This window comes from Sorex araneus, chromosome 5, assembly GCF_027595985.1.
Source record: "Sorex araneus isolate mSorAra2 chromosome 5, mSorAra2.pri, whole genome shotgun sequence".
NCBI lineage: Eukaryota > Metazoa > Chordata > Mammalia > Eulipotyphla > Soricidae > Sorex > Sorex araneus.
The window spans coordinates 96,085,777-96,113,720 of NC_073306.1; the positions used below are offsets into that span (position 1 = coordinate 96,085,777).

The following is a 27,944-nucleotide window of genomic DNA, read 5'->3' on the forward strand; positions in this document are numbered from 1 at the left end:
ATTAGTATGGAAATGATTTCTGAGGGTAAGTATAATTCGTAGCAGGAGAGGGCAAGATGTCTGTTTTCCCTGTACTTTTCCAGTTTTTGTTCTTAATGCTGCTCCCTAGGTTAGACATCACAGTATTGCTGTGGACTTTTTTTTTTAACCTTCAATTACTGCTGTCATTCTCCAATCTGACCATTTCTGTTCCTGTCATTTCTCTAATCAAAACTTCTCTTCGTGTTCAGTGCTTAATAAAGTTAGTATTTGCCTGGACTAAGCTTTATAATAATATGTGGCTGTTTTTGTTTCGAGTAGTACCCACTGATCCGACTGATGCTCAGGTACTCTAGGTTTAGTATTAGGCTGGTGTTCCTGGCAGTGCCAGGGATTGAACTCAGATCAGAGCATTTGAGGCTTACATTTAAGCCCCTTGAGCTGCTTTCCAGCTTAGGGCTTTTAAACAGTGTGTTATTTTTCCTTTTAAATTAGCCTGACAAACTGGAATCGTTAGGTTCTTGTTTTATTGCTGTTCTATGAAACTTCCTGGTGATGCTCATGGACCTAGGATCTACTCCTCGCAAGTGTCCACTTGGCAGTGCTCAGTAGGAATCTTACTCAGGACCTTGAGCTGTCTCCCCAGCCCCCTGTCAACCTAAAGTTTTTCTCATACTTTTTTTCCCCTATGATTGTATGTCTTGTTCTCACTCTTGCTCTTTTTTACCATCCCCCCTACGCTTTCATGACAGGATCCTTAATGGCTCTATATGACAGAAAAACTAGAGTTAGATGACATGTTTGAGCCCTCATGCCATGCAGAGAAGTGATTAAAACACCAGCAACCATCTTACAGAAATTGTGATTTCTCTCGTGGGGTCTCAGAACACACAACATGAGTTCTCATCAACCACAACATTGGTATTGGTTCAAGTGCTCAGCTGTGGAAGAAAGTCACTGACCTTTTATGTAGAAACAGTAGCATCCAGCTCAATTGATTGTCCACACTGCCCTACTGCTAATCACAGCTCATAATGATTACAGTGTCTTAACCTTTGATAAGAGAATTCCTTCAAAATAAAGGGGCATTTTTCACCAGCATATTTGATCATTGGTTAAAAAAAATATTTCAGTATTAGGGCTTTTTAAGTTATGTTATTTGTTAAAACTAAAATTTTACTTTATTAACTCTTTTTTATTCCCCTGTTAGGTTTTTAACTAGGAATCTATAGATTGCTCTCCATGATAGAATTCAGGGAATCTATGATCTTGGTTTTAGGGAGAGGCTGGGCACAAGGAAGTTACATCTTTTTATTGACCTTAGCACAATTTAGAATTTAAACTATGAATGTAGGCAACAAGCTAGTACTAGCAGCAGTACCTTGTCTGTCCCTAATAGAGTATACTTTTATATCATAATACAGCCATTGTGAACTGAAAATCATCACTACTGTGGTTCTTAGATCCATTACTAGAACTTATCTAATTTATTTATTTATTTATTTATTTATTTATTTATTGGTTTTTGGGTCACACCTGGCGATGCACAGGGGTTACTCCTGGCTCTTCACTCAGGAATTACCCCTGGCGGTGCTCAGGGGACCATATGGGATGCTGGGATTAGAACCCAGGTCGGCCGCGTGCAAGGCAAACGCCCTACCCGCTGTGCTATCGCTCCAGCCCCTCTAATTTATTTTTTAAAGGACTGTTTTTTGGCTGGGGGTACTCCTGGTTGTGTGCTCAGGGATCATTCCTATTGGTGCACAGGGAACTGTATGCAGTGGTAGGAATTAAATCAAGATCAACTGCTTACAAGGCAAGTGCCTTACCCACTGTACTATCTTTTCTAGTCCCTTAAAGGACATTTTAATATTGAATTCAAATACTTGACAATTACTCTTTTTATTTGATGTTTTAAAAACATTTTTCTGACAAGGGTTCTAACTTTTTTACCAAATTGCCAAAGAGAGAATAAGAGCTAACTGCCCTTAATTCCTGAACTACTGTTTTGATGTAAGCCAGTTAGCCACAATCTCTGATATAACACAGTACACAAATCATGATGTCACAGGTTATGTAAATTCCTTGGCCTTTGACTTCTGTGTACCAAGTTATAAATTCTGAGAGGGAACAAAGTGTGTGATGGACAGAAAATGATTTCACCAATTCAGAGAGAGTACCTGATGTTCCTTTGTATTCAGGAAATATGTTATATAACTTAAATTCCTTTTTCCAAAGAAGTTCTATTTTAAATATCATAAAAGTTAAATAGAACAGTAGGTATCTCATTGATAAAAGGGGATTTCTTGACCTCCTTTGGGCACATAAGCAGGTATATTTGAAATTGCTTCAACTCTTACCTTCAGCTTGCTATATTAAATTAAAGCATTTCTTTTTCTTTGCTTTTTTTTTTTTTTTTTTTTGCTTTTTTTTGGGTCACACCCGGCAATGCACAGGGGTTACTCTTGGCGGTGCTCAGGGGACCATATGGGATGCTGGGATTTGAACCCGGGTCGGCCGCATGCAAGGCAAACTCCCTACCCGCTGTGCTATCGCTCCAGCCCCTTTTTTTCTTCTTTTTGAGGGGGTCACACCTTGCGATACTCAGGGGTTACTCCTGGCTCTGCACTCAGAAATTACTCCTGGCAGTGCTTGGGGGATCGTATGGGATGCTGGGAATCAAACCCGGGTCTGCCGCATGCAAGGCAAACTCCCAACCCGCTGTACTATCACTCCAGCCCCACATTTATTTTTCTTGGGAAAACTCCTGAAAAGGTTGATGAGCTTCAGCTTTGAAATATTTTCTGCACATAAGAATACCCATTCCTTAGTAAAAATAAGTACCAGGAGGTTGGCTTGGAAGCTGGTCTCACATGCTGGGGAAAAAGGCAGCTCAGATAGAGAAGGGAACACCAAGTAAAATGTGGTTGGAGATCCCGAGCGGTAAGGGAGATGCGTGGTGAAAGTAGACTAGAATCTGAACACAATGGCCACTCAATACCCCTATTGCAAACCACAACACCCAACTGGAGAGAGAGATCAAAAGGGAATACCCTACCACAGGCAGGGAGGGGTGGGGGGGAGATGGGATTGGAGGGTGGGAGGGATACTGGGTTTATTGGTGGTGGCGAATGGGCACTGGTGGAGGGATGGGTTTGCGAACATTGTATGAGGGAAAAACAAGCTCGAAAATGTGTAAATCTGTATCTGTATCCTCATGGTGACTCACTAAAGAATTTAAAAAAAAAAAACATTCTTGAACGTATTATGTGTTCACTCTATCACCTAGAAAGCTACTTGATCAAGAGGAGTGGTTTAACAATGACTATATTTTCTTGTAAAATAAAACACTCATTTGAAAATTGTATATTTCTAATGAAGAAACATAATTATCTTAACAGCATACTCTAAAAATTTATAGTTAGCAATTAAACAATGTCATTCAAGTTTAGCCATTGTATATTTTGAGGTATTCTGACTTTCTCATCTTTATTGTCTTATCTTCTTAAAATAAGCTTTTCAAATAAACATTTACATACATGCCTAAATGCAAAGGACAGTTCTATAATGGCAAACAAAAACACTGAATTTTAATACCCATAGTTTATCTCTTACTTACAAGACAAATAGGAAAGCAAAACAGAATGACTGCCAAAGTTGGCATAATATGACTTAAATTCATCCAAGGACGACTAAACAATCATGTCTACCAAAAAATTACTGGAAAGGTATGAAATGGAAATACGTTCTAAAACTTGTGAAAATAGGGCCAGATGTACAAGTTTAATGTCTTGCCGTTCATGTGACCAAATCCATTCATTCTCTGGTGCTGCCGGAAATGATCCTGAGCACAGCCTGATGTGGCCTCAAAATAAGGATAAGGCTTTGAAATGAAATATTAGTACATAACTATGTTGTCTCTAGTCCCCAAAACCCAAGATATCCCAGTATCTCTCATAATATTCTCACTATTATGCAAATAGTGTGTTAATTTCTGTGACTAGCTCAACTCAGCATTATTTTGCAAGAAAAGGAAAGGCTTTGTTTTCTTCTAATGAATTGTAATCCACTTCCCAATAAATTTCAGAATGCTGGAAATTAAATTCTAATAGAAATTCCTGTTCCATTCTCATTTGTACTCAAAGTAACAAATGGTACAGTTCTGACATCAGTATAATCTTTTTGGTGTTTGAGCCATGCCCAGCAGTGCTCAGAGCTTAGACCAGTTTCTGTGCTCAGGGATCATTCCCAACGGGGCTGGGGTAGAGTGGTTCTAGATCGAGTGTCAAGGATTGAACCTGGGTCAGCTGCACGTAAGACAAGTATCCTACCTGCTGTACAATATTGCTCCAGCCTCAGCATCTAATTTTAACTCAGTAGATTCTGGATCAAGTGGTTAGTCATAGCACTGTCATAGCACTTTTATCCCATTGTTCATCGATTTGTTCAATGAGGGGGCACCAGTAACGTCTCTATTGTGAGACTTTTTGTTACTGTTTTGTTACAGTTTTTGGCATATCAGATACACCATGGGTAGCTTGCCAGGTTCTGCTGTGCGGGCGGGACATTCTCGGTAGGCTTGCTGGGCTCTCTGAGAGGTATGGAGGAATCAAACCCTGGTCGTCCGCGTGCAAGTGGTTGGTACTCTGCATTGTGGTCAGTCATATGTAGTAAAAAATCAAAATGACTTACTAAGATATCAATATGAATATATGTTTGGATTGCCGTACAGATATGTTTGAACTGTTGCAGGAATATATACGTATGTATGTCTGTCTGTATGTATGTGTGTATATGTATTCTGCAATATATTACAGAATATACTGGAATTCTGTCAAAGAAAAACCCACCACAGAAGAGCAGGGACAAAATTTCTAACTTCGGGGCCGGAGCGATAGCACAGCGGGTAGGGCGTTTGCCTTGCACGGGGCCGACCCGGCTTCGATCCCCGGCATCCCATATGGTCCCCCAAGCACCGCCAGGAGTAATTCCTGAGTGCAAAGCCAGGAGTAACCCCTGAGCATCGCTGGGTGTGACCCAAAAAGCAAAAAAAAAAAAAAAAAAAAAAAAATTCTAACTTCTTTTTCTTCACTTCTAATTAAATTCTTCCATTGTTCTCAAGCTGTATTCCTTTTATTTATCATATTCTTATGTTTTATGAAATGTGAATGGTTCCCTATTTGGAAACTTAACAAGAGAGAAATAAATTAACATGTGAAAGGAAACAGGACTTAGTTCTTATGGACAGCTAGTCTTTTAGTCTGTGAGAAGAAAGCAAAAATGAAGCATCAAAGAAGACACTGTACTTTGTATAACTGGTAATCTTTTACTACTTTGTGTTTCTTTCAGCAGAACATAATTTGCTTGTTTTCCTCCCAAGAATCTCTGAGATCAGGAATCCTGTTATCCTGTTTTATGTGTACGAGTGCATAAGAACACCTGCTCGTGACCAGGGATGAACCCCACAAACCATGGTCCTACTTCTGAGCTTTATCCAAGTCTCTCTAGGCACACATTTTACCTCGAGAGTGACAAAGTTTAGAATGACCAAAACATTTGTGCTATCATAATACAATTTTTAACTTTACATTACTTTCATGTGAAATTTTAAAATATTGGGAAAAATGAATTTTGGTGTTCTGGGACATTGGTGATCCTCTTTGGATCCTCATGATCTAAAAAATTTACTTTTTGTGAATCTTTATGAATGTAGTGTAACTTTCATTATACCAGTAAAAATTAATCATTTTTCTTTGGAATTGTAAGTTTCTAAGTTAATTTGTGCTTGGATAGTAAAAAGGAAAGATGGAATGGCCAAGAAATGCAGGGTGGTGTTTAGAAAATAATTAAATTAATCTACTTCTGCTTCCGTACGATTATATTTTTTTCCCTCTAGTGCCCTTAAAAAATTGAGTGCTGAAAGTAGGCAAAAGGATATACATGATAACCTGTCAGTACCTGTTTTGCAAACCGTAATGCCCAGAAGGAAAGAGAAAGGGAGGGAGAGGAGGGAGAGAAGGGGGAGGAGAGAGAGAGAGAGGAAGAGGAGAGAGAAAGTGCCTGCCATAGAAGAGGCTGGGAGGGTGGTGGTGGCAGAAGGAAAACTGGGGACAGTGGTAGTGGGAAATGTACACTGGTGTATTGGGGCATCCTATGACTGAAACCCAATCATGAATGACTTTGTAATGGTTTCTCATTGTGATTCAGTTAAAATATTTAATTGAATATTTAATTGAAATATTTGTGTATTCTGTTCTCAGATTTTATCACTCATCAGTGAAAGTAAAAGTTGCAAGTTTCTTAAAATCTAATAGTAATCAACATTTTAACAGACCTCAAAATTTTTTATAAAATCTTGATCCTCAAGTTGAAGTATCAAAGTCATTGTTTATATTGGAATTTATTTGATTATGCTTATGATTTTCAAATAAAAACTTATTTCTCTTCTAATTTGGAGATGTTATCAATTAAAATCTGGGGCAGGAGAGATTGTACAGGGGTAAGGTGTTTGCCTTGCACCTGTCCAGCCATGATTGGATATGTGCACCCTATATGGTTCCCTGAGCACTGCCAGGAATTATCTCTGAGCACAGAGCCAGAAGTTAAGCCCTGAAAACTGGCAGGTGTGCCAAAGAAAACCAAAAAATTTAAAAGACCCAGTCAAATATATAAGCAAAATTTGATTATTTGATAGCACGGCTGATAGACTGAACCAACCTAGGTTCGATGTTTGGTACCACACATGGTCCATTCAGCCCTACTGGGAGTGATCCCTGAGCACAGAGCCATGAGTAAGTCCTGAATACCACCAAGTGTGACCCAAAAACAAACAAACAAAAAAGAATCAGCAGATGGAGGGGAAAGTGGGAAGAAAAAGCAAAAGAAAGACATCTTTCCTATAGTTTATTTTGAGTCAAGTCAAAAACCAGAAAAATAAAATAAAAGTTACCGCCTTGAAGGCTAGAAAGATGGTGCAAAGGGCTAAGCTCATGCTTTGTATGCAGGGCCCGAGATCTACCACAGCAGATAGGGCACTTGTCTTGTGGACAGCCAACCCAGGTTCGATGCCTGGCACCGCTTATAGTCCTGGATTCAAATTAGACATCTTATGGTTCTTTGAGCCAAAAGTAATTCAAAACACCGGAATGTGACTCTTAACACGCGCCTCCTTTAAAAAAAAAAATAAATAAATAGGTCTGGGAAGCAGCTCAAGGGTTTTTGCCCTGCATGCAGTCAAATTCTTTTAGATATCAGGTACTCCACTGCATGGGCATGATCCTCCTAGCACCACCTGAAGCAACCCCCAGACACAGTCAGGAGTTGCCCCTGAGCATAGCAGGGTCACTGTCACTGTCCGTCCCATTGTTCATCTATTCACTCGAGCGGGCACCAGTAACATCTCCATCGTGGGACTTGTTTACTGTTTTTGGCATATCGAATATGCCACAGGTAGCTTGCCGGGCTCTCCGAGAGGGGCGCAGAAATTGAACCCAGGTCGGCTTCGTGCAAGGCAAACACCCTACCCCTGTGCTATCACTCCAGCCCAAGCACAGCAGGGTATTAAGTTTTATTTTGTTATTTTAATTTTTTTTTAAATTTTGTTGTGTTTTGTTTGGGAGCACACCTGGCTGTGTTGAGAGCTTACTCTTGGCTCTGCACTCAGAATCACTCCTGATTGGCTTGCAGGATGATGTGGGGTGCTGGGGATTGAACCCAGGTCTGCCTCATGCATACCAAGCATTTTACCTTGCTGTACAATTGCTCTAGCTCCCTATGAAGTTTTGTAAATCCAAAAGATAAATTGGCAGAGGGGTAGTGCAGGGGAAAATATGTTAGAAGACCTACAAAAATTCCCCAAAATACTTGATAAGCCAAAGAGTGCTTATGAGGGAAGATGCTAATATTTTATTGCTTTTGTTCTGGGGTCACACCCAGCTGTGCTCAGGACTTACACATGGCTCTGCACTTACGGATCACTCCTTGGAAGCTTGGGGAAAAGAGACCATATGAGGTGCCAGGGATCGAACCCAAACTAGCCATTTGCAAGACGAGTGCCCTACCTGCTGATCTACCTTTCTGGCCTCAAGATGCTAATATTTTATTCTGTACTGAAATTTTTTTTTTCTTTTTGGGTCATACCCAGCAGTGCACAGAGGTTACTCCTGGTTCATGCACTCAGGAATTACTCCTGGTGGTGCTTGGGGGACCATGTGGGATGCTGGGAATCGAACCCTGGTCGGCTGCATGCAAGGCAAACACCCTACCTGCTCTGCCATCACTCCAGCCCCTGAAATTTTTTAACTTTGTTTTGTTTTGTGGTCACACCTAACAGTGGTGAGGGGTTGGTTCTGGCATTGCTTGAGACCATGCAGCACTAGGGGTCAAACCTGATCTCCTTAAAAAAAAAAAAAAAACCTGACCTCCTTTGTGCAAAGTATGCACTTGGCATGTTGACACACACTCTCTCTCTCTCTCTCTCTCTCTCTCTCTCCCTCCCTCCCTCCCTCTCTCCCTCCCTTCCCCCTCCCATTCTGCCCCCCTTCTCTCTTACAGTGATTTTATTTATTTTATTTTATTATTTGGATGAGGGGGGTTGAACTGATCAATAGCAGTGCTTGGGGGTGCTACATGCAATACCAGAGATTGTACTGCCAACCAGAGTTGGCTCTTTGCGGCACAAGCACCTTAATCCCCTGTGTGCTCTCTCTGGCCTCTCATGTTCTTTTATAAGAAGTGAGAGATCAAAATAATAGTGCAGCAGGTAAGGCACTTGCCTTGCATGTAGCTGACCCAGGTTTGATCCCCAGTATCCCATATGGTTCTATGAGCACCCAAGAAGTGATTCCTGAGTACAGAGCCAGAAGTAGCCCCTGAGCAACTCCGGGTGTGACCCAAAAACTAAAAACCAAACCCCCAAAAAACAACAAAAAAGGACCATGCCCTATTTGTATGTGATGCTCACATACTTGGCAGCTGGAGAGCACTGTTGTCTGGGGGTGGGGGAGGGTGGGGAGCATCACAGACTGTAGAGCTGCCAGGATTGCACCCAGTGCTGAGTCAGACTCTGGGGATCTGAGCTTATGTTCACACCTGTGAGGCAGGCCCTCTATCCTCTCGACCCGGGGCCTTGAATGTGAATGTATTTTGGAAGGTGGTTCTTGGGACTGGTGTGGGGTGGGAAGATTCTCAGGGGCTACTCCTGCTCATGGCTCTGTGCTTGGAAATTGCTTCTGGGCTTCTGGTGGTGCTGCAGACAATATGCAGTCCTGGGGATTGAACCCAGACTTCTCACATGCAGGCGTGATCTCAGCTCAGTAAGCATATCTCTAGCCCAGCACAGGTAGGCTAGTTATAAAGAATGTTATGACTAGTTGTAAGGATCGCTATAAAGGTTAGCAGCGTTAGCAGTAGTATCTTCATTAAACCAGACTTTCCATATGAATTTGAAACCCCCCCCAAAAAAAGAAAAACATTATTTTAAGACTTTTTACTTTAAGTACTTCTAAGTTCACAAAAGGGCCATTGCCACTTTAGGAAATGTCCATGACTTTTCAAAGTTCAGGGAGCATGTGTAGAAAATATAATGAAATTTGTATTTCCAAGGCCTTTTGTAACTCTTCCCTCCTGGAATGATGACGGGGGTGGGAGGAGGGTGAGGTAATGCAGCACGTCTTTGGTTTCCCAGAGTGGTTGACTCAGCACAATTCCTGACCAGAGAAAAGCAGAGAATTCTGAAACTCCAGAAAGTGATACCACCACCATTGTCACAAAAGTTAAGGTTATTGTTTTCCATCATCCTTTACCAAGGTGAATTGAATTTTTATCTTCGTATCACTTGTTTTTTTATAACATCATTCAAACATCGGCTAGGGAGTCAGTAATAGTAGCTGAGGGCTGGGACAGGGGTTAAGGCCTTTGCCCTGCCATCCTCCACACCACTATCTCCTGGGCACCACTAGGAGTAAACTGGGAAAGGCCTCCCCTCAAAAGAACCAGAGAGAGCTCAGTGGTCTGAGGTCCAGATTTAGCACCCCATGATTCCTTGAGACCTGTACTGACCCTTAAGTACTGAGCTGAGTGTGAACCCAAAACAAAAAAATGAGCTAGTCTACGGGGGATATCATAAAGATTAAAAATTTGTAGGGGGGGGACTGGAGTGATGGTACAGTGGATAGGGCATTTGCCTTGCATGCGGCCGACCCGGGTTCGATTCCCAGCATCCCATATGGTCCCCCAAGCACCGCCAGGAGTGATTCCTTAATGCAGAGCCAGGAGTCAGCCCTGAGCATTGCCAGGTATGACCCAAAAAGCCAAAAAAAAAAAATTGTAAGTGGGGGGTGCACACTCAGCAATACAGGTAGCTCCTCCCAGCTCTGTGCCCACAGGTTCTTGGGGGCATGCCTTGCTGGGTGTTGAACCTGGGCCTCTGGCCTAGTAAGCATGCCGTCTTGCCCTTTGAGCTATTGCCCCAGCCCCAGGAATAAAAGTCTTAAACTTTAATTCTATTTAGCCCCTGGATTTGAGTATTCACTCTTCTCAGTGGAACTCTTAATACTGTGAGAAGACTTTTGGCCACTGTCAGTGGTCCTGAGGTACTGTTTGGTGCCAGAGATGGAACCAGGTCCCTAGTTGGAGAGCATGTGCTCCAGCCATCTCAGCCTCTGTGAAAGGGCAGTTCTTTTAATGAATACTTTTTTAAATGAAATTTTGCATTTCTAACTGAGATTTGATTAGTATGGAAGGAAATGTTTAGATAATGATTATTACACATTTGTTCTTGTTATAAACTATCAGATTTTAAGTTAATGAGACTTTTTTAAAACTCGCTTCCTTCTGAATTTTAATGCTTTTTGAAGGTCTAAATGTAGATTTGACACGAAGGAATATATTATTAACTTGATGAGGCAAGTCTGTGACTAAAAATTGTAACTGCTTTGACTAACTGGGACAAATCATAGCTGGCAGCTAAGCTCAAAGTTTAATCACGTCCAGCACGTAGTAGCTGTTCTAGTCAGAGCTTGATGTGTTAAATAGTTCAGCCTTCTGTGTGTGGGTGTCTGTGTGTGTGTGTGTAAACATTCTGAAATGAATTAATCTTTTTAGTGGTTCTTTGACTGAAATTTTCAAGTACTTTCCTCCTGTTTCAGAATTAAAGCAAAAGAAAAGTCATTAAAGCCTAGTGCAGTTCTGCTTGACATAATTTTAGAAATTTATGCTCTTTCCTTTAGTAAAACTGAGCCTTTTTTAGTATCCATTCCAGTAGAAAGTTTAGGAAGTATCAGCTTGAATTTTTTAACCATCTGAATAATAAGTTATTTGAATAAAAAGATCTTTTGTCTTTAAACTGTTTTCTTTTTTTAAAGGGATTATTGTCTGGATTCTTAGATCTAGATGTACCCTTAACTAAAAATTATCTACTAAGAATGGATTCATGAAGTCATCTTTAGTTTGCCTTATCAAAAAGTTCTTACTCCCATTACAAAAGAAAGGTATTTCTCTCATTCCTATTTCTTACTGTGGTCCCTGCACATAGTAAGAAAATAAAAATTTCAGGAGCCCCCAAATTTTGTGTAATTTAAAATTTTTGTAAATGGCACCATGCTACTTGTTTCTAGATTTAGGAAATTATGTTCAACATCCTTAACATTCTATTTTTTAGTGTACTGTGATTTACAGACTTTAAAGGTTAAAATGGAAACTACATTTCCCAGATTCCCTTGAAATTAAATTTCTGGATTTGATAAAAGTTCTGTCAGTCAGCTGCAGTGGTATGAAATTTGTAAGACAGAATTAGAAATCTCAGTGTCTGGACTAGCTTTGAGATTTTGAGGAAAAGGGCACAGGAATCTATTCTGATCATTCTTTCACAGGAGGCACATGCGGTTCTGGGTCTAAAAGTAGAAGTAGATGGCTTCAACTATCTTGAAGAAAGTTCCTTCTAAGCCTATTTTGGTAAGAGTTTTCATCATAAATGGGTGTTGGATCTTGTCAAATGCTTTCTCTGCATCTATTGAAATGATTATATGGTTTTTATTTTTACTTTTGTTGATGTGATGGATTACGTTGATTGATTTCCGAATGTCAAACCATCCTTGCATCCCCAGGATGAATCCTACTTGATCGTGATGTATGATTTTTTTAATGAGTTGTTGGATTCTATTTGCTAGTATTTTGTTGAGAATCTTCGCATCCATGTTCATCAGAGATATTGGCCTGTAGTTTTCTTTCTTTGTGGTATCTTTGTTTGCCTTTGGTATTAGGGAGATATGAGCGTCATAGAAACTGGTAGAGTCCCTGTTTCTTCAGTTTCCTTGAATAACTTGAAGAGAACTGGCAACAGGTCCTCTTTAAATATTTGGAAGAATTCGCTAATGAATCCATCCGGGCCTGGGCTTTTGTTTTTGGGAAGACATTTGATGACAGTTTAATTTCCTTGATATTAATGGGTCTATTCAGGTATTCCAAGTCATCTTGGTTCAGTTTTGGGAGATTGTAGGAATCAAGGAATTTGTCCGTTTCTTTTAGGTTCTCTTGTTTCATGGCACAGAGATTTTCAAAGTAGTCTCTGATGATCTTTTGAATTTCATTGGTTTCTGTTGTGATATCCCCCTTTTCATTTCTGATTCGGTTTATTAAGGTTCTCTTTTTTTCTTTGTGAGTCTTGCTAGCGGTTTGTCAATCTTGTTTATTTTCTCAAAGAACCAGCTTTTTGTTTTATTGATCTTTCGGATTGTTTTTTGGGTTTCCCTATTGTTAATTTCTGCTCTAAGTTTTATTATTTCTTTCCTTTGGTCTGGCTTGGGTTCCTTTTGCTGGTCCTTTTCTAAGATCTTGAGCTGTGAAGTCAAGCTCTCTATGTAGGCCCTTTCCTCCCTCCTGAGGAATGCTTGCAGGGCTATAAATTTTCCCCTTAACACAGCTTTAGCCATGTCCCATAGGTTCTGGTAGCTTGTGTCTTCATTCTCATTTGTTTCGAGGTATCTTTTGATCTCTTCCTTGATTTCCTTTTTGATCTACTTGTTGTTCAACAGGGAATTGTTTAATTTCCAGGTGTTCGATTTGGTGCTCCGTGTCTATGTGTGCTTAGTTTCTATTTTCAGTGCATCATGGCCCAAGAAGATGGTTGATACAATTTCTATCTTGCTGATTCTGTTGAGGTATGTTTTGTGACCCAGCACGTGGTCTATTTTGGAGAATGTTCCGTGTGCACTGGAGAAAAATTCACAGCACAGTTTACAATAGGCAGAATCTGGAAAAAAACCCGAATGCCCGAGAACAAACTTTGGTACATCTACTAAAAAAACTTTGGTGCATCTACACAATGGAATACTATGCAGCTGTTAGAAAGCATGAAGTCATGAAATTTGCATATAAGTGGATCAACATGGAAAGTATCACGTTGAGTGAAATGAGTCAGAAAGAAAGAGACAGACACAGAAAGATTGCACTCATATGTGGAATATAAAGTAGCAGAGAGATACGAGCTAGCAATGATGCAACCTCTGGCAGAAAGCCCTCTGGACTTAGTCACTATAATGCTAAAACACAGAAATCTAGAACCTCACGGCTGCAATTGTGGCCATACGACCTCATATCTCCTCATTCGCAGCAATGGAAAACAAATTATCAAATGCTTCTTTTCCAGCAGGTCCGACTCTGGGGGGGAAACTCTAAACAATAATAATGAGTTTTTTTGTTTGTATGTAGTCAAAGTAAAGAGAAATTAAAGTGAAATTTACCAACTACACAGGCGGGGTGGGGGGCTGGGGGGCAGAGGGTGGGTGGGTGGGAGGTTTATTGTGGTTTCTGGTGGTGGAATATATGCGCTGGTGAAGGGATGGGTATTCAAGCATTATGTAACTGAGACTTAAGCCTGAAAGCTTTGTAACTTTCAACATGGTGATTCAATAAAAAGAATATATTAAATAAAAAAATAAAATAAAAGTAGAAGTAAACAGTCACTGGTTACTTTTGATTTTGGCAGCTTCTTTTAGAGACTTCCTAATTGATACTCACCTTTACCCACCTGAGTTTGATCCCCGACACCCCATATGGTACCCCAAGCCCACCAAGAGTGATGCCTGAGCATAGAACCAGGAGCAAGCAAGCCCTGAGCACCTCTGAGTGTGGCTCAGAAACCAAAAATATAAAAGTAAATGAAATGTACAATTTGATGAGTGTCTGCTGCCACAATCATAACAATAAGAGTATTTTTAGGTGGGGAGAGGCTCAAAGGTCTAGAGTGTATTCTTTCTGTGTTGAGGCCTGTGTTCATTCCCTAACACTGAATGATTCCCCAGTCACCTCCAGAAAAGAACCTTGGGTACCATCAGAGATACCCCAAAGGAAGAATAATGAAATAAAAACAGCATTTTAATGGTTCAGAAAAGTTTTCTCCTTTATAGTTAATCTCCTCACTCCAGCACAGAGGGCCACTTAACATATTTTCAACTAAAATTTTGCCTTTTCAGGAATTTAATATAAAAAAAAGTGATGATATGGAGCATAATTTTATTCAACGGGGGGTGGGGGACGGTGCGATCTCCAAAACAGTGCTCAGGAGACCTGTGTTACTCTCTTAGCACTTGACCCTACTATTCCAATCCAGTAAAATACACACTGTTCAGCGCGGTGGTACTGGGTAGTAAAGACAACCATGTGATACTCAGGTTTGAAAAGGCTCCCAGGGTGGAAGTGGTGGGAGGGATACTGGGGGCATTGCTGGTGGGAAATGTACACTGGTGGAGGGATGGGTGTTCAAACATTGTGTGAATGAAACTCAATCATGAGAGATTTGTAACTATCTTGTGGTGATTCAATTAAAAAAAATAAAAGGAAAGGGGGTCCCAGTACATGTTATGCATGTACCCTTAACCACTGACTTAACCTACCTCCCTGATAATTCAGCCTTTTTATTTTCCTTTAACAGTGCTTTTGTACTTGACATGTTTTTACATACATCTATGGTTTATTTTTTTTGCCAAATAGTAACCCATTTTTTGATTATCACACCCACAGATTGCTTAACCGCTTACTGAAGGGATCTGTATCTGTATTGCTTTCAGTTTGGGGCAATCCTTACTAAATCCACTGGAGAATTTTCATATAAATCTTTGTGCAGATAAATATTTTTATTTCTCTAGGTGTGTTGGGTTTTATTTCTCTAGGTGTGTTCCTCTTTCTCCAAATCAGTAACAGTTTTGTTTTGTTTTGTTTTGCTCCTTTAAGACATAAGTAGATCTGAGGATCATCCAGTGTCTTGCTGTTTTTGTAGCAGAACAAGTTAAATGATATTTGTCATCCTGCCGTACTCTCTCCCTTTACAGGAACATCTACTGTCCCAAAATGACTTAATATCCTTGTTTTTAACTATTGTCACTAGCTGAATAAAAGCAGCTGAATTGTCTTTTTTTTTTTTTATGAATTAACTCATCTTTCTGAACTTGAGAAACTGAATATGAAATGTTATTCTTTCAGCGCTGGGGTGAATTTTTGTTCTTGTTTTGGGGCCATTTTTACGAGTGCCACAGGGGGGATCAAGAGCCTACCCTGTGCAAGGCAGCACCTTACTCCCCCGAACACACAGTTGGGGAACGTGTAGGGGAGGAATTGGGTTCTGGGCAGTGCTCAGGGCTTATTCCTAGCTCTGTTCAGGGGACTCTGCCATGCAGGAGAGATACGCTCGGTAACTTGCTGGGCTCTCCGAGAGGGGCGGAGGAATCAAACCTGGGTTGGCCAAGTGCAAGACAAATGCCCTGTCACTGTGCTATTGCTCCAGCCTGGCAAGCTATCCATGGTGTATTCTGTATGCCAAAAATAGTAACAAGTCTCAGAATGGAGACGTTACTGGGGCCTGCTCAAGCAAATCAATAAGCAACAGAGTGACAGTGACAATTCACGGGACTATATGTGGTGCCAGGAATGAAAGCAAGGATGACCTACCTCATGCCAGCAAGTGCTTTAACCCTTGTACTATATCCTTGACCCCAGATATCATCTTCTGATGGAAGCCCGGCATAACACCCTTGTTTAAGTTGTGTACGTGATTACAGAGAATGAATGGTAGACTGCTCTTGTATTTCCCCACTTCTTGTCAGTCTGGAGCCTCTTTTTCTGTCTTAGGAAACTGAACTCTGCATTGCTACCATTAAAGTGTTGGCAGGGCTCAGGGGACCACCTGTGGAGCAGGGATCATTTTACTTTATTTTTGTTTTTTTAAATTTATTTTTTTTATTCAGTCACCATGTGGAAAGTTACAAAGTTTTCAGGTTTAAGTCTCAGTTACACAGTGCTCGAACACCCATCCCTTCACCAGTGCACATATTCCACCACCAAGAATCACAGTATCGCTCCACCCCACCCACCCACACCCCTAGCCCCCCCCACCCCGCCTGTGTAACTGATAAATTTCACTTTACTTTCACTTTACTTTGATTACATTCAATATTTCAACAAAAAACTATTATTGTTTGGAGTTTCTCCCCCCTAAAGTCGGACCTGCTGAAAGGAAGCATTTGATAATTTGTTTTCCATTGCTGAGAATGAAGAGATATGAGGTCGAGTGACCGCACTAGTGGGCTCACGGTTTTGGGTTTCTGTACTTTAGTATTTTAGTAACTAAATCCAGAGAAATATCTGCCAGAAATTGCATCACTGCAAACTTGTACTTCTCAGTTATATTATATTCCACATATGAGTGCAATCTTTTTATGTCTGTCTCTTTCTTTCTGACTCATTTCACTCAACATGATACTTTCCATGTTGATCCATTTATATGCAAATTTCATGACTTCATGTTTTCTTACAGCTACATAGTATTCCATTGTGTATATGTACCAGAGTTTCTTTAACCAGTCATCTGTTTGGGGGCACTCTGGTATTTTCCAGATTCTGGCTATTGTAAACAGTGCTGCAATGAACATAGAAATGCAGATGCCATCTCTTCTATACCTTTTTGCCTCTCCGAGATATATTCCCAGGAGTGGTATTGCTGGGTCAAATGGACGCTCAATTTCTAATTTTTTGAGAATTGTCCATATTGTTTTCCAAAAGGGCTGGACCAGTCGGCATTCCCACCAACAGTGAAGAAGAGTCCCTTTCTCCCCACATCCACGCCAACACCAGTTGTTTTTGTTTTTTGGGATGTGGGCCAGTCTCTGTAGTGTGAGATGCTATCTCATTGTTGTTTTGATCTGCATCTCCCTGATGATTAGTGAATTAGTGATGTTGAACATTTTCTCATGTGCCTCTGAGCCATTCGGGTTTCTTCTTTGGGAAAGTATCTGTTCATTTCATCACCCCATTTTTTGATAGGGTTGGCAGTTTTCTTCTTGTGGAGTTCAACCAGTGCATTGTATATCCTTGATATCAACCCTTTATCGGATGGGTACTGTGTAAATATCCTTTCTGTTTCTCTTGAGGTGCAGAAGCATCTTAGTTTGAGATAGTCCCGTTTATATATCTCTGTTTTCACTTGCTTGGCCAGTGGCGTGTCAGCTTTGAAAATACCAGTGTCTTCAATGTCGTGGAGGGTTTTGCCGACCTTGTCTTCAATGTACCTTAGGGATTCTGGTCTGATGTTGAGGTCTTTAATCCATTTTGATCTGACTTTTGTACAGGGTGATAGGTGGAGGTCTAAGCCCATTTTTTTGCATGTAGCTGTCCAGTTTTGCCAGCACAATTTGTTAAACATGCTTTCCTTGCTCCACTTCACATTTCTTGCTCCCTTATCAAAGATTAGATGGTCATATATGTTGGGGGGTGTCAGAGTATTCAACCCTGTTCCATTGGTCTGCCTCTCTGCCTTTGTTCCAATACCATGCTGTTTTAATGACTACCGCTTTGTAGTAGAGTTGGAAGTTGGGGAGGTTGATTCCTCCCATTTTCTTTTTCCCAAGAATTGCTTTAGCTATTCGCGGGGGTTTATTGTTCCATATGAATTTCAGGAGCACTTGTTCCATTTCTTTGAAGAATGACAAGGGTATCCCTATAGGGATCACATTGAATTTGTACAATGCTTTGGAGAGAATTGCCATTTTGACAATATTCGTTCTTCCAATCCATGAGCAGGGGATATTTTTCCATTTCCTCGTGTCTTTTATTTCTTGAAGTAGCGTTTTGTAGTTTTCATTATACAAGTCCTTTACCTCCTTAGTTAAGCTGATTCCAAGGTACTTAATTTTTTGAGGCACAATTGTGAACGGGATTGCTTTTATCATGTTGCTTTCTTCTCTCTCATTATTTGCATATAAGAAGGCCATGGACTTTTGGGTATTGATTTTATAGCCTGCAACTTTACTATACGAGTCTGTTGTTTCTAGGAGTTTCTTGGTAGAGGTTTTAGGGTTTTCTAAGTATAATATCATATCATCAGCGAATACTGAGAGCTTGATTTCTTTCTTTCCTACCTGAATGCCCTTAATATCTTTTTCTTGCCTAATCGCTATTGCAAGTACTTCCAGTACTATATTGAACAGAAGTGGAGAGAGTGGGCATCCTTTTCTCGTCCCTGTTCTCAGAGGGAAGGGTTTTAGTTTTTCCCCATTGAGGATGATGCTTGCCGTAGGCTTGTGGTAGATGGCTTTGACTATATTGAGGAAGGTCCCTTCTATACCCATTTTGGCGAGAGTTTTCATCATAAACGGGTGCTGGATCTTGTCAAATACTTTCTCTGCATCTATTGAAATGATGATATGGTTTTTATTTTTACTTTTGTTGATGTGATGGATTACGTTGATTGATTTCCAAATATTAAACCATCCTTGCATCCCCGTGATGAATCCCACTTGGTCGTGGCGTATGATCTTTTTGATGAGTTGTTGAATTCTGTTTGCTAATATTTTGTTGAGAATCTTCGCATCTGTGTTCATCAGGGATATTGGCCTGTAGTTTTCTTTTTTTGTGGTGTTTTTGTTTGCTTTTGGTATTAGGGAGGTGTGAGCCTCATAGAAACTGTTTGGGAGGGTTTCTGTTTCTTCAATTTCCTGGAAAAGCTTGAGAAGGACTGGCAATAGGTCCTCTTTAAATGTTTGGAAGAATTCGCTAGTGAATCCTTCTGGTCCTGGGCTTTTGTTTTTGGGAAGGCTTTTGATTACCATTTCAATTTCCTTGATGTTAATAGGACTATTCAGATACTCCAGGTCTTCTTGGTTCAGCCTTGGGAGATTATAGGAATCCAGGAATTTATCCATTTCTTCTAGGTTCTCTTGTTTCATGGCATACAGATTTTCAAAGTAGTCTCTGATGATCTTTTGAATTTCTTTGATTTCTGTTGTGATGTCCCCCTTTTATTTCTGATTCGGCTTATAAGGGTTCTCTCTCTCTCTTTTTTTGTGAGTCTTGCTAGTGGTTTATCAATCTTATTTATTTTCTCGAAGAACCAGCTCTTGGTTTCATTGATCTTTCGGATTGTCTTTTGGGTTTCCCTGTCGTTAATTTCTGCTCTAAGTTTTATTATCTCTTTCCTTCTGCCTGGTTTGGGCTCCTTTGTTGGTCCTTTTCTAAGGTCTTGAGCTGTGAAGTCAAGTTATTTATGCGGGCCCTTTCTTCCTTCCTGAAATATGCTTGCAGAGCTATAAATTTTCCCCTTAAAACAGCTTTAGCTGTGTCCCACAGGTTCTGGTAGCTCGTATCTTCATTCTCATTTGTTTCCAGGTACTTTTTGATTTCTTCCTTGATTTCCTTCCTGACCCACTCATTGTTCAACATCGAGCTACTTAATTTCCAGGTGTTTGATTTAGTTTTCTGCATCTGTCCATGATTAACTTCTATTTTCAGTGCATCCTGGTCTGAAAAGATAGCTGGTACAATGTCTATTTTGTTGATTCTGTTGAGGTATGTTGCGTGGTCCAGCGCATGGTCTATTCTCGAAAATGTTCCATGTGCACTGGAAAAGAATGTGTATTCCCCTTTTTTTGGATATAGAGCCCTGTATAGATCTATTAGCCCTCTCCCTTCTATTTCTTCCTTCAAAGCCAGTATTTCCTTGGTGAGTTTTAATCTTCTTGATCTGTCCAGAGGTGATTGGTCGGTGTTGAAGTCTCCAACTACTATTGTGTTGCCCACAATGTCCTTCTTAAGGTCTGTTAGCAGCTGTTGTAGGTATTTAGCTGGTCCCTCATTGGGTGCGTACACATTTAGAAGTGTGATTTCTTCCTGCTGTACATATCCCTTGATTAATAAAAAGTGGCCTTCACTATCCCTTCTAATCTGTTTCAACCTGAAGTCTATGTTGTCTGATACTAGTAAAGCCACCCCATCTTTTTTGAGGGAGTTGTTTGCTTGCAGGATTGTTTTCCATCCTTTGACTTTGAGTCGGTGTTTGTTCTGGCTATTCAGATGTGTTTCTTGCAGGCAACAGAATGTTGGGTTCAGTCTCTGAATCCATTTTGCCAGTCTGTGTCTCTTAATTGGTGAATTAAGACCATTGACATTGAGAGAGATTATTGTCATAGGGTTTTGTGCCATCTTTCTGTACATGTTTGTTGTGCTTGTAGGGGTTTTTCTTGTCTTATAATAGCCCCTTTAGACCTTCTTTTAGGTTTGGTTTAGAGTCTATGAAGTTCCTGAGTTTTTTGTTTATCCGCAAAATAGTGTATAATTCCTTTCATTTTACTCTTTACTCTTTACTGTACTCTCTCCAGCTTCTAGTTACTGTTTCTTTGTTTGTTTGTTGTTGTTGTTGTTGTTTTTGCTTTTTAGGTCAAACCAGCAATGTTCAGGGTTACTCCTGGCTTTGCACTCAGGAATCATTCCTGGTGGTTCTCGGGAGACCATATGGGATGCTGGGAATCGAACCCGGGTTGGCCACATGCAAGGCAAACGCCCTACCCGCTGTGCTATAGTCCAGTCCCCTAGTTACTATTTCTTAAGTGGTAAATATCTATTTTTTTTAAGCTGCTAAAAACCAGAGGCTAAAAACATTGTCCTCAGGCTTTCACTTGCTCTTCAAGTTTGTGTTCTCCCTTGAACACTTACTCTCTTGCTTGTGTCTGTTTCTTTGCTTGCTTTTTTCAACTCTGAAGAAGCCTATGTTCCCTCCTTCTCTCCTCACATCTTTCTAAATAGGTTCAATAAAATCTATTTTACTTCACATACACAAAAAAAGACTTTGTCTGCTAATGTCTTCAGAAGATGTCTAGTGAACTTGAAAACAAATTTGTTACTTGAGAGCTTGGTATAAAGGGTAGGAGTGCTTTGTGGGTAAGAGTGATTTATTGTTGACATACTATTTTAATCTTATATAATTTTATATGATTTATAATTTTATATCCTTCAGATAGTTTATATCTGAATATAAATATATATTTATATTTTATATTTAATTTTATATTTTCAGATATTTGGATTTGAGCTGTATTGTGGAATTCATCTACACTTAAAATGCCACCAGCGGTTGGAGGTCCAGTCGGATATACCCCCCCAGATGGAGGCTGGGGGTGGGCAGTTGTAGTTGGAGCGTTCATTTCCATTGGCTTCTCTTATGCATTTGCCAAATCTATTACTGTGTTCTTCAAAGAAATTGAAGGTATATTCAATGCCACCACCAGTGAAGTGTCATGGATATCTTCTATCATGCTAGCTGTCATGTATGGGGGAGGTAAGTACCCACTTAGGTGTGCTGTTTTAATTTTCATTAAGTAGCCAGAGACTTCTTTTTGCACATGTCCTGAGAAGTGACTTCTTTCATAATTTCTCATTAGAGCCAAAGAGTACAGGGGTTAAGGTACTTGCCTTGCATGTTGCTGACCCCTGTTCAATTCCAGTATCCCATTATGGTCCCCTGAGCACTGCCAGATTCGTAACCCAAAAAACTTTATTGGTGGGGGAGCTTATTCAGGAGGTATTTCAAAATGTTATTTCCTGAAGTTTTATGTTTAGTGTTGTTTTTCCTTCTCATTAGCAATGACAACTTTTGCTATTTGTTCTCTAATATTCTGAAATTAAAAAAAAAATTGTGAAGAATCCTGATTTGCAAACTCTATAGCATTGAGCTTTTAGATGCTCACAAAATACAACTGGTTTTTCCTTGGTGCTCTCCACTAGATTTGACATCAGCATAAATAAATGATATTGCAACATTATTGTCAATAAAAATGAATGTTTTGAGATTTTTTTTTTTTTCTTTTTGGGTCACACACAGCCATGCTCAGGGGTTACTCCTGGCTCTGCACTCAGGAATTATTCCTGGCGGTGCTTGGGGGACCATATGGGATGCTGGGGATCGAACCCGGGTCGGCCGCGTGCAAGGCAAACGCCCTACCCGCTGTGCTATCGCTCCGGCCCCTGTTTTGAGAATTTTTTTAAAAAGGCAGCCCAACCTGAGGAGCATAGGTCAGTCTCCAGAAACAATTTTTCGTGGGAGCCAGGGAGCTGGAGCTCAACTGGCTAGATCACATTCTTTGCATGTGGGAGGCCTGCACTCAGGCCCTAGCACCCTACACTGCCTAGTTTCCCCAAGCACCACTGGGAGTGACCCCAGCCTCAGAGCCAGGAGTAGCCCCTAAGTATTGCCCCACGTGCCACAAAAACAAATCATCTCTTCATGTTAGAATTAAAACTAACTCCTTGGGGCTGGAGTGATAGCATAGCGGGTAGGGCGTTTGCCTTGCACGCGGCCGACCCAGGTTCAAATCCCAGCATCCCATATGGTCCCCTGAGCACAGCCAGGGGTAATTCCTGAGTGCAGAGCCAGGAGTAACCCCTGTGCATCGCCAGGTGTGACCCAAAAAGCAAAAAAAAAAAAAAAAAACTAACTCCTTGGGGCTGGAGCAATAGCACAGCGGGTAGGGCGTTTGCCTTGCACGCAGCCAACCCGGGTTCGAATCCCAGCATCCCATATGGTCCCCTGAGCACCGCCAGGGGTAATTCCTGAGTGCAGAGCCAGGAGTAACCCCTGTGCATCACCAGGTTTGACCCAAAAAGCAAAAATAAATAAATAAAAATAAAAAATAAAACTAACTCCTTGTTCTTTGTGATGAGTTATAAAATCATTTCAGCTATACCCTAAGCACAAAGTTTTGGTAGTTTATTTTCTCCTGGACTAGAAAGATAGTACAGTGGGTAGGGCTCTTGTCTTGGAGTCAGCTGGCCCAGATTCTTCCCCTGCATCAGATTAAGTCAGTCCCCTGCATCCACTGGGCATGTCCCCAAAACAAACAGGAGATTTATTTCCTCTTTCTGTGTTATTTGACATGTACAAGAATTGTGGAGCGTAAATTGCTTATTTAACATTATTTTAAATACCCTATGTTGGGCTGGAGAGATAATATAGGAGTAGGGTACTTGCCTTGCATGTGGGTAACCTGAGTTTGATCCCTGGCACCTCATATAGCTTCCTGAGTCTGCCAGGAGTAGTCCCTGACTCAAAGACAGGAGTAAGCCCTGAGCACTGCTGTGTGTGGCACAGAGAGGAAGAGAGAGAGGGAGAGGGAGGGGGAGAGAGAAAACAAATTTTGTTTTAAAGGCAAATGTCCAGAAAGATGGTATAGCAGTTAGGGTGCTTGCCTTGCACACGGCTGATCCAGGTTCAGTCACTGGCACCCCACGTGGTCCTCCAAGCCCACCAGGAATGATCCCTGCTAAGTAGGGATTCCAAACTCAGGTATATGACAGCCTCCTGTTTCTGTTAAGATCAAACCAAAGCTCTTTCCTGCAAAGCTTGTCCGTGACAAAAGTTTCCGAAGTTATTCCCCCAACCCTTTCCGAAGTTATCTCACCAACCTTTCTTCTTTACCCAAGATTTTACTTCTGTTAATCTTAATTTTGATAACAGTTTAATGCCTTGGATAATTTAATGTATACCACTTTATTTGTATAAAAAGCCTATTTCACCAACAAATAGCCGTAAGTTTTTATACTGGGGATATTTTCACTCAGTATTTATTGAACACAAATTACCCAACAGGGTTATGTGTTATGAGTAATGAAGAGAATTGATACTGATCCCTACCTTTGCAAGGTTACCCTATTGAGAGAATAACATAAACACTAAAATAGGAATAAGTATTTGATGTAATTAATCAGATAATTTCATAGCATGTCACAGAAGGATAACATGCTCACTGTAGAGAGATGAACAGGATAACAGGAAACAAGAGCTGAAAGACTTTTTTCCCAATGTATATACTTTGTGCCTTCCAAATTGTAAACATTCCTGATTTTGTCTGTTATTTGTGCCTTCTAAATTATAAACATTGGGCCGGAGTGATAGCACAGCGGGTAGGGCGTTTGCCTTGCACGCGGCCGACCCGGGTTCGATCCCCGGCATCCCATATGGTCCCCCAAGCATCGCCAGGAGTAATTCCTGAGTGCAAAGCCAGGAGTAACCCCTGAGCATCGCTGGGTGTGACCCAAAAAGCAAAAAAAAAAAAAAAAAAATTATAAACATTACCAGTTTTGTTTATTAAGTGCTTTTTAGAAGAATATAAATGCTAAACTGTAGTAGTTTTTAAAGTAATTTCAGAGAAATCAGAAGAGACTTTGAACATTATCTGACTTCAGTGCAACAGTGATTTTGAGATCTTACATGGTATCTGCCAAGTTTCTAAACAAATTTTGACAATAATGTCTTGAAGAAATTGGCTTAAATATTGTCCCAGGTGCTTGTATCTTTAAGCTTGACAAATCAGAGCTTCACAGCCACTTGTGTTTCTCATCTAAAGTAAATGATGTCAGTTATACTAATTGCACATGACTTTTCTTTGGGGAACAGTTTCTTCTTTGTTCTCACTCAGATAGCTAGCACATTTCTCTGCATTTGTGCTTTAATAGTCCTTCTCTATTTTTAATGATAGCTAATTTGGGTCATCCTTCCTAAAATAACTGAAAAATTGCCTCTCAGGAGCTTTGTGGAAGAATTTTTACAAAATGAATTGTTTTGATTGGCTCTAAAGTGTTATGTCCCCTAGGAATTTCCTCTACAACTGTCATAATCTTTTAACTTGTGCTTTTGGGCCACACTTTGAACAGTGTTTTGAGTTCCAAATAGTATTTGGTGGTTTCACCTATATAAGCTAAATTTAAATGACCTCTAAACCAGCTATGGCTTTTTTTTTTCTTTTTGGGTCACACCCAGCAATGCTCAGGGGTTACTCTGGCTCTGCACTCAGGAATTACTCCTGGCAGTGCTGGGGGAACCATATGGGATGCCAGGGATTGAACCCAAGTCTGCCGCATGCAAGGCAAAGGCCCTACCCACTGTACTATCGCTCCAGCCCTCCAGCTATGATTTTAATATGTTCCTTTGTTGGGGCTGTCACACCCAGCATTGCTCTTGTTTCTGGCTTGATACTCAGGAGTCATTCCTGGCAGTGTTAATATGCTAAAGATCAAACCTGGGCCTCCTGCATGCAAAGCATGCACTCCAACTCCTTGAACACTCTCTCCAGACCCGCTGTTTTCATAAAGTAACTTAGAATGTCAAAAGAATTTTTTAAGGGGCTGGAGCAATATTACGGGAGGTAGGGCGTTTGCCTTGCTCGTGGCTAATCCGGGTTCTCTGGCATTCCATATGGTCCCCCAAGCACTGCCAGGAGTAATTCCTGAGTGCACAGCCAGGAGCAACCTCTGAACATCACCAGATGTGATCCAAAAAGCAAAACAAAACAAAAATTTTTTAAGGCCCAGGTCCTAAGCACAGAGCCTGGAGTAACCCCAGGCACCCTTGCTATGGCCCTCAAACTAGAAATAAATAAATAGATGCAGTGTTTTCTGGGGATTGCATCAGGAAGTGCAAAATACTTGTGATATTTACACACACCTGACTTCAGTGCAACTAGAAATCACTTGTGACAAAGATCACAGACAGCAGAGTTGCCGTGATTTTGCTAGCCTCATGGCAGCACCAGGAATGAAATTAATCAGATAATTTCATAGCATGTCCTATACTTTAAGGCAGGCTTTTATTCCCTTTACCATTTTTATTGAGGTACCATGATTTACAACACTATTAATTGTATTTTTTTTATCCATGTATTGTTCCAACACCACCTACTCCTCTGTTATTTTAGAGGATTGGCATCCTTGAAGCTTTATGTAGATGTGAGGGAGTAGATTCATTTCCCCTACTAAGATTTTTATTATCTTCTAGGTCCCATCAGCAGTATCCTGGTGAATAAATATGGCAGTCGTCCAGTCATGATGGCAGGCGGCTGCCTGGCTGGCAGTGGCCTGATTGCAGCGTCTTTCTGCAACACTGTGCAGGAGCTATACTTGTGTGTCGGAGTCATTGGAGGTGCGTTGCTATTGATATGTTGTTATTTTGGACAGCTATTAATACATAAATTTAAGAGTAGTAGAAAAATTTCAGTTAAAAAATTTTAGTTATTACTTATAATAACGGGCTGGAGCGATAGCACAGCGGTTGGGCTTTCGCCTTTCACGAGGCCGACCTGTGTTCGATTCCTCCACCCCTCTCGGAAAGCCCAGCAAGCTACTGAGAGTATGGAGCCCGCACGGCAGAGCCTGGCAAGCTACCCATGTGTATTGGATATGCCAAAAACAGTAACAATAAGTCTCTCAATGAGAGACGTTACTGGTGCCCACTCGAACAAATCAAATGAGCAACGGGATGACAGTGACTTATAATAACAGATTATAAGCACTTATCATTAAAATATTTTGATATTTTTAATCTCTTATTCAGACTGGAGCAATAGCACAGTGGGTAGGGCATTTGCCTTGTACGCATCGGACCTGGGTTCGATTCCTCATTCCCTCTCAGAGCCCGGCAAGCTACCGAGAGTATCCCGCCCGCATGGCAGAGCCTGGCAAGCTACCCAAGGCATATTCAATATGCCAAAAACAGTAACAACAAGTCTCACAATGGAGAGGTTACTGGTGCCCGCTTGAGCAAATCGATGAACAATGGGACATCAGTGCTAATCTCTTATTCAATAAAATCTCAAGTGGTTTTATTCCTTTTTTTAAAGTGTTTTATTAAATAGTACTGCATTAATAATCCATTGTGAGCATTAATATTTTTTTATGATAAACTGTGGGATTGCCTCTTATTTTTTTTCCCCCATATGTACAAACTAAATTGCCCTTTGGAAAAGTTATGTTCATTTTTAGTTCCACCACAGTATATAGTAATAGTTGTGTAGGGCTGGAGCACTAGTACAGTGAATAGAGAGCTTGCCTTGCATGTAGCCAGTTCAATCAGCAGCACCCCACATAGTACCCCCAGGCCCACCAAGAGTGATCTGTAACACAGAGCCAGGAGCTCCCCTAGATATGACCCCATAGTCAATAATAATAACTTTTGCATGGGATAGTTATTTTTCCAAGTTAATACCTTATATAAAACTGCATTAAAATATACATAACATCAATTTAAAGTCATTGCCACATCCACCCAGTTCCAAGACTATTTTGTTTGTTTGGGGAGCCACACCTGGCAGTGATCCAGGGCTACTCCTAAGTTGAGTCATTCTCAGAGGTGCTTGGTGTACTAAGTTACTTCTACATTTAAGGTTGCTTAGATGTTCAGGTATTGTGAATAATGCTGTGAACATGTGTGGAGAAATATGTATTCCCAATTATTTTGTTATTGACATTTATTTTTTAAATGTTACAATTTTTGTTTATTTTGAACCACATTCTTAAGATTCCCAGAGACGACACCTGGCTGCAGGGACAAAACCTGGCAGTGCTAGGAGACCATATGTGGTGCCTGGGTTTGAACCAAAATCACAGTGACAGGCACATGCTAGACTATCACCTTGATCTTTGTACCTTCTAGCCTTAAAAATATTTTCATTTAGGAGCTGGAGAGAAAACGCAACAGAATAGCACAGATGTTTTCCATGTCGGAGTCCTGGATTCACCCTGGCATCTAATTGGCCCCCCAAGCACTTGAGCCCTTTAGCACTTCTGGGGTGATCCAAAATCCACAATAAAAAGTTTTAATTGAATATTTTCTACATTAAACATGCATAGTTTTTATGCATTATGTACTTAAAACT

At 40.6% G+C, this 27,944-nt stretch overlaps 1 protein-coding gene across 1 annotated transcript in view; it reads left to right on the plus strand.

Annotated features, from left to right (window-relative positions):
- The window catches only part of SLC16A1 (solute carrier family 16 member 1), a 40,930-nt gene that overhangs the window by 5,343 nt on the left and 7,643 nt on the right, over positions 1-27,944 (plus strand). The window contains exons 2-3 of the mRNA XM_055140155.1: positions 21,317-21,577; positions 26,069-26,212. Of these exons, the coding sequence (XP_054996130.1) occupies positions 21,361-21,577; positions 26,069-26,212 (361 nt within the window). The 5' untranslated portion in view covers positions 21,317-21,360. The remainder of the gene's footprint in view (positions 1-21,316; positions 21,578-26,068; positions 26,213-27,944) is intronic.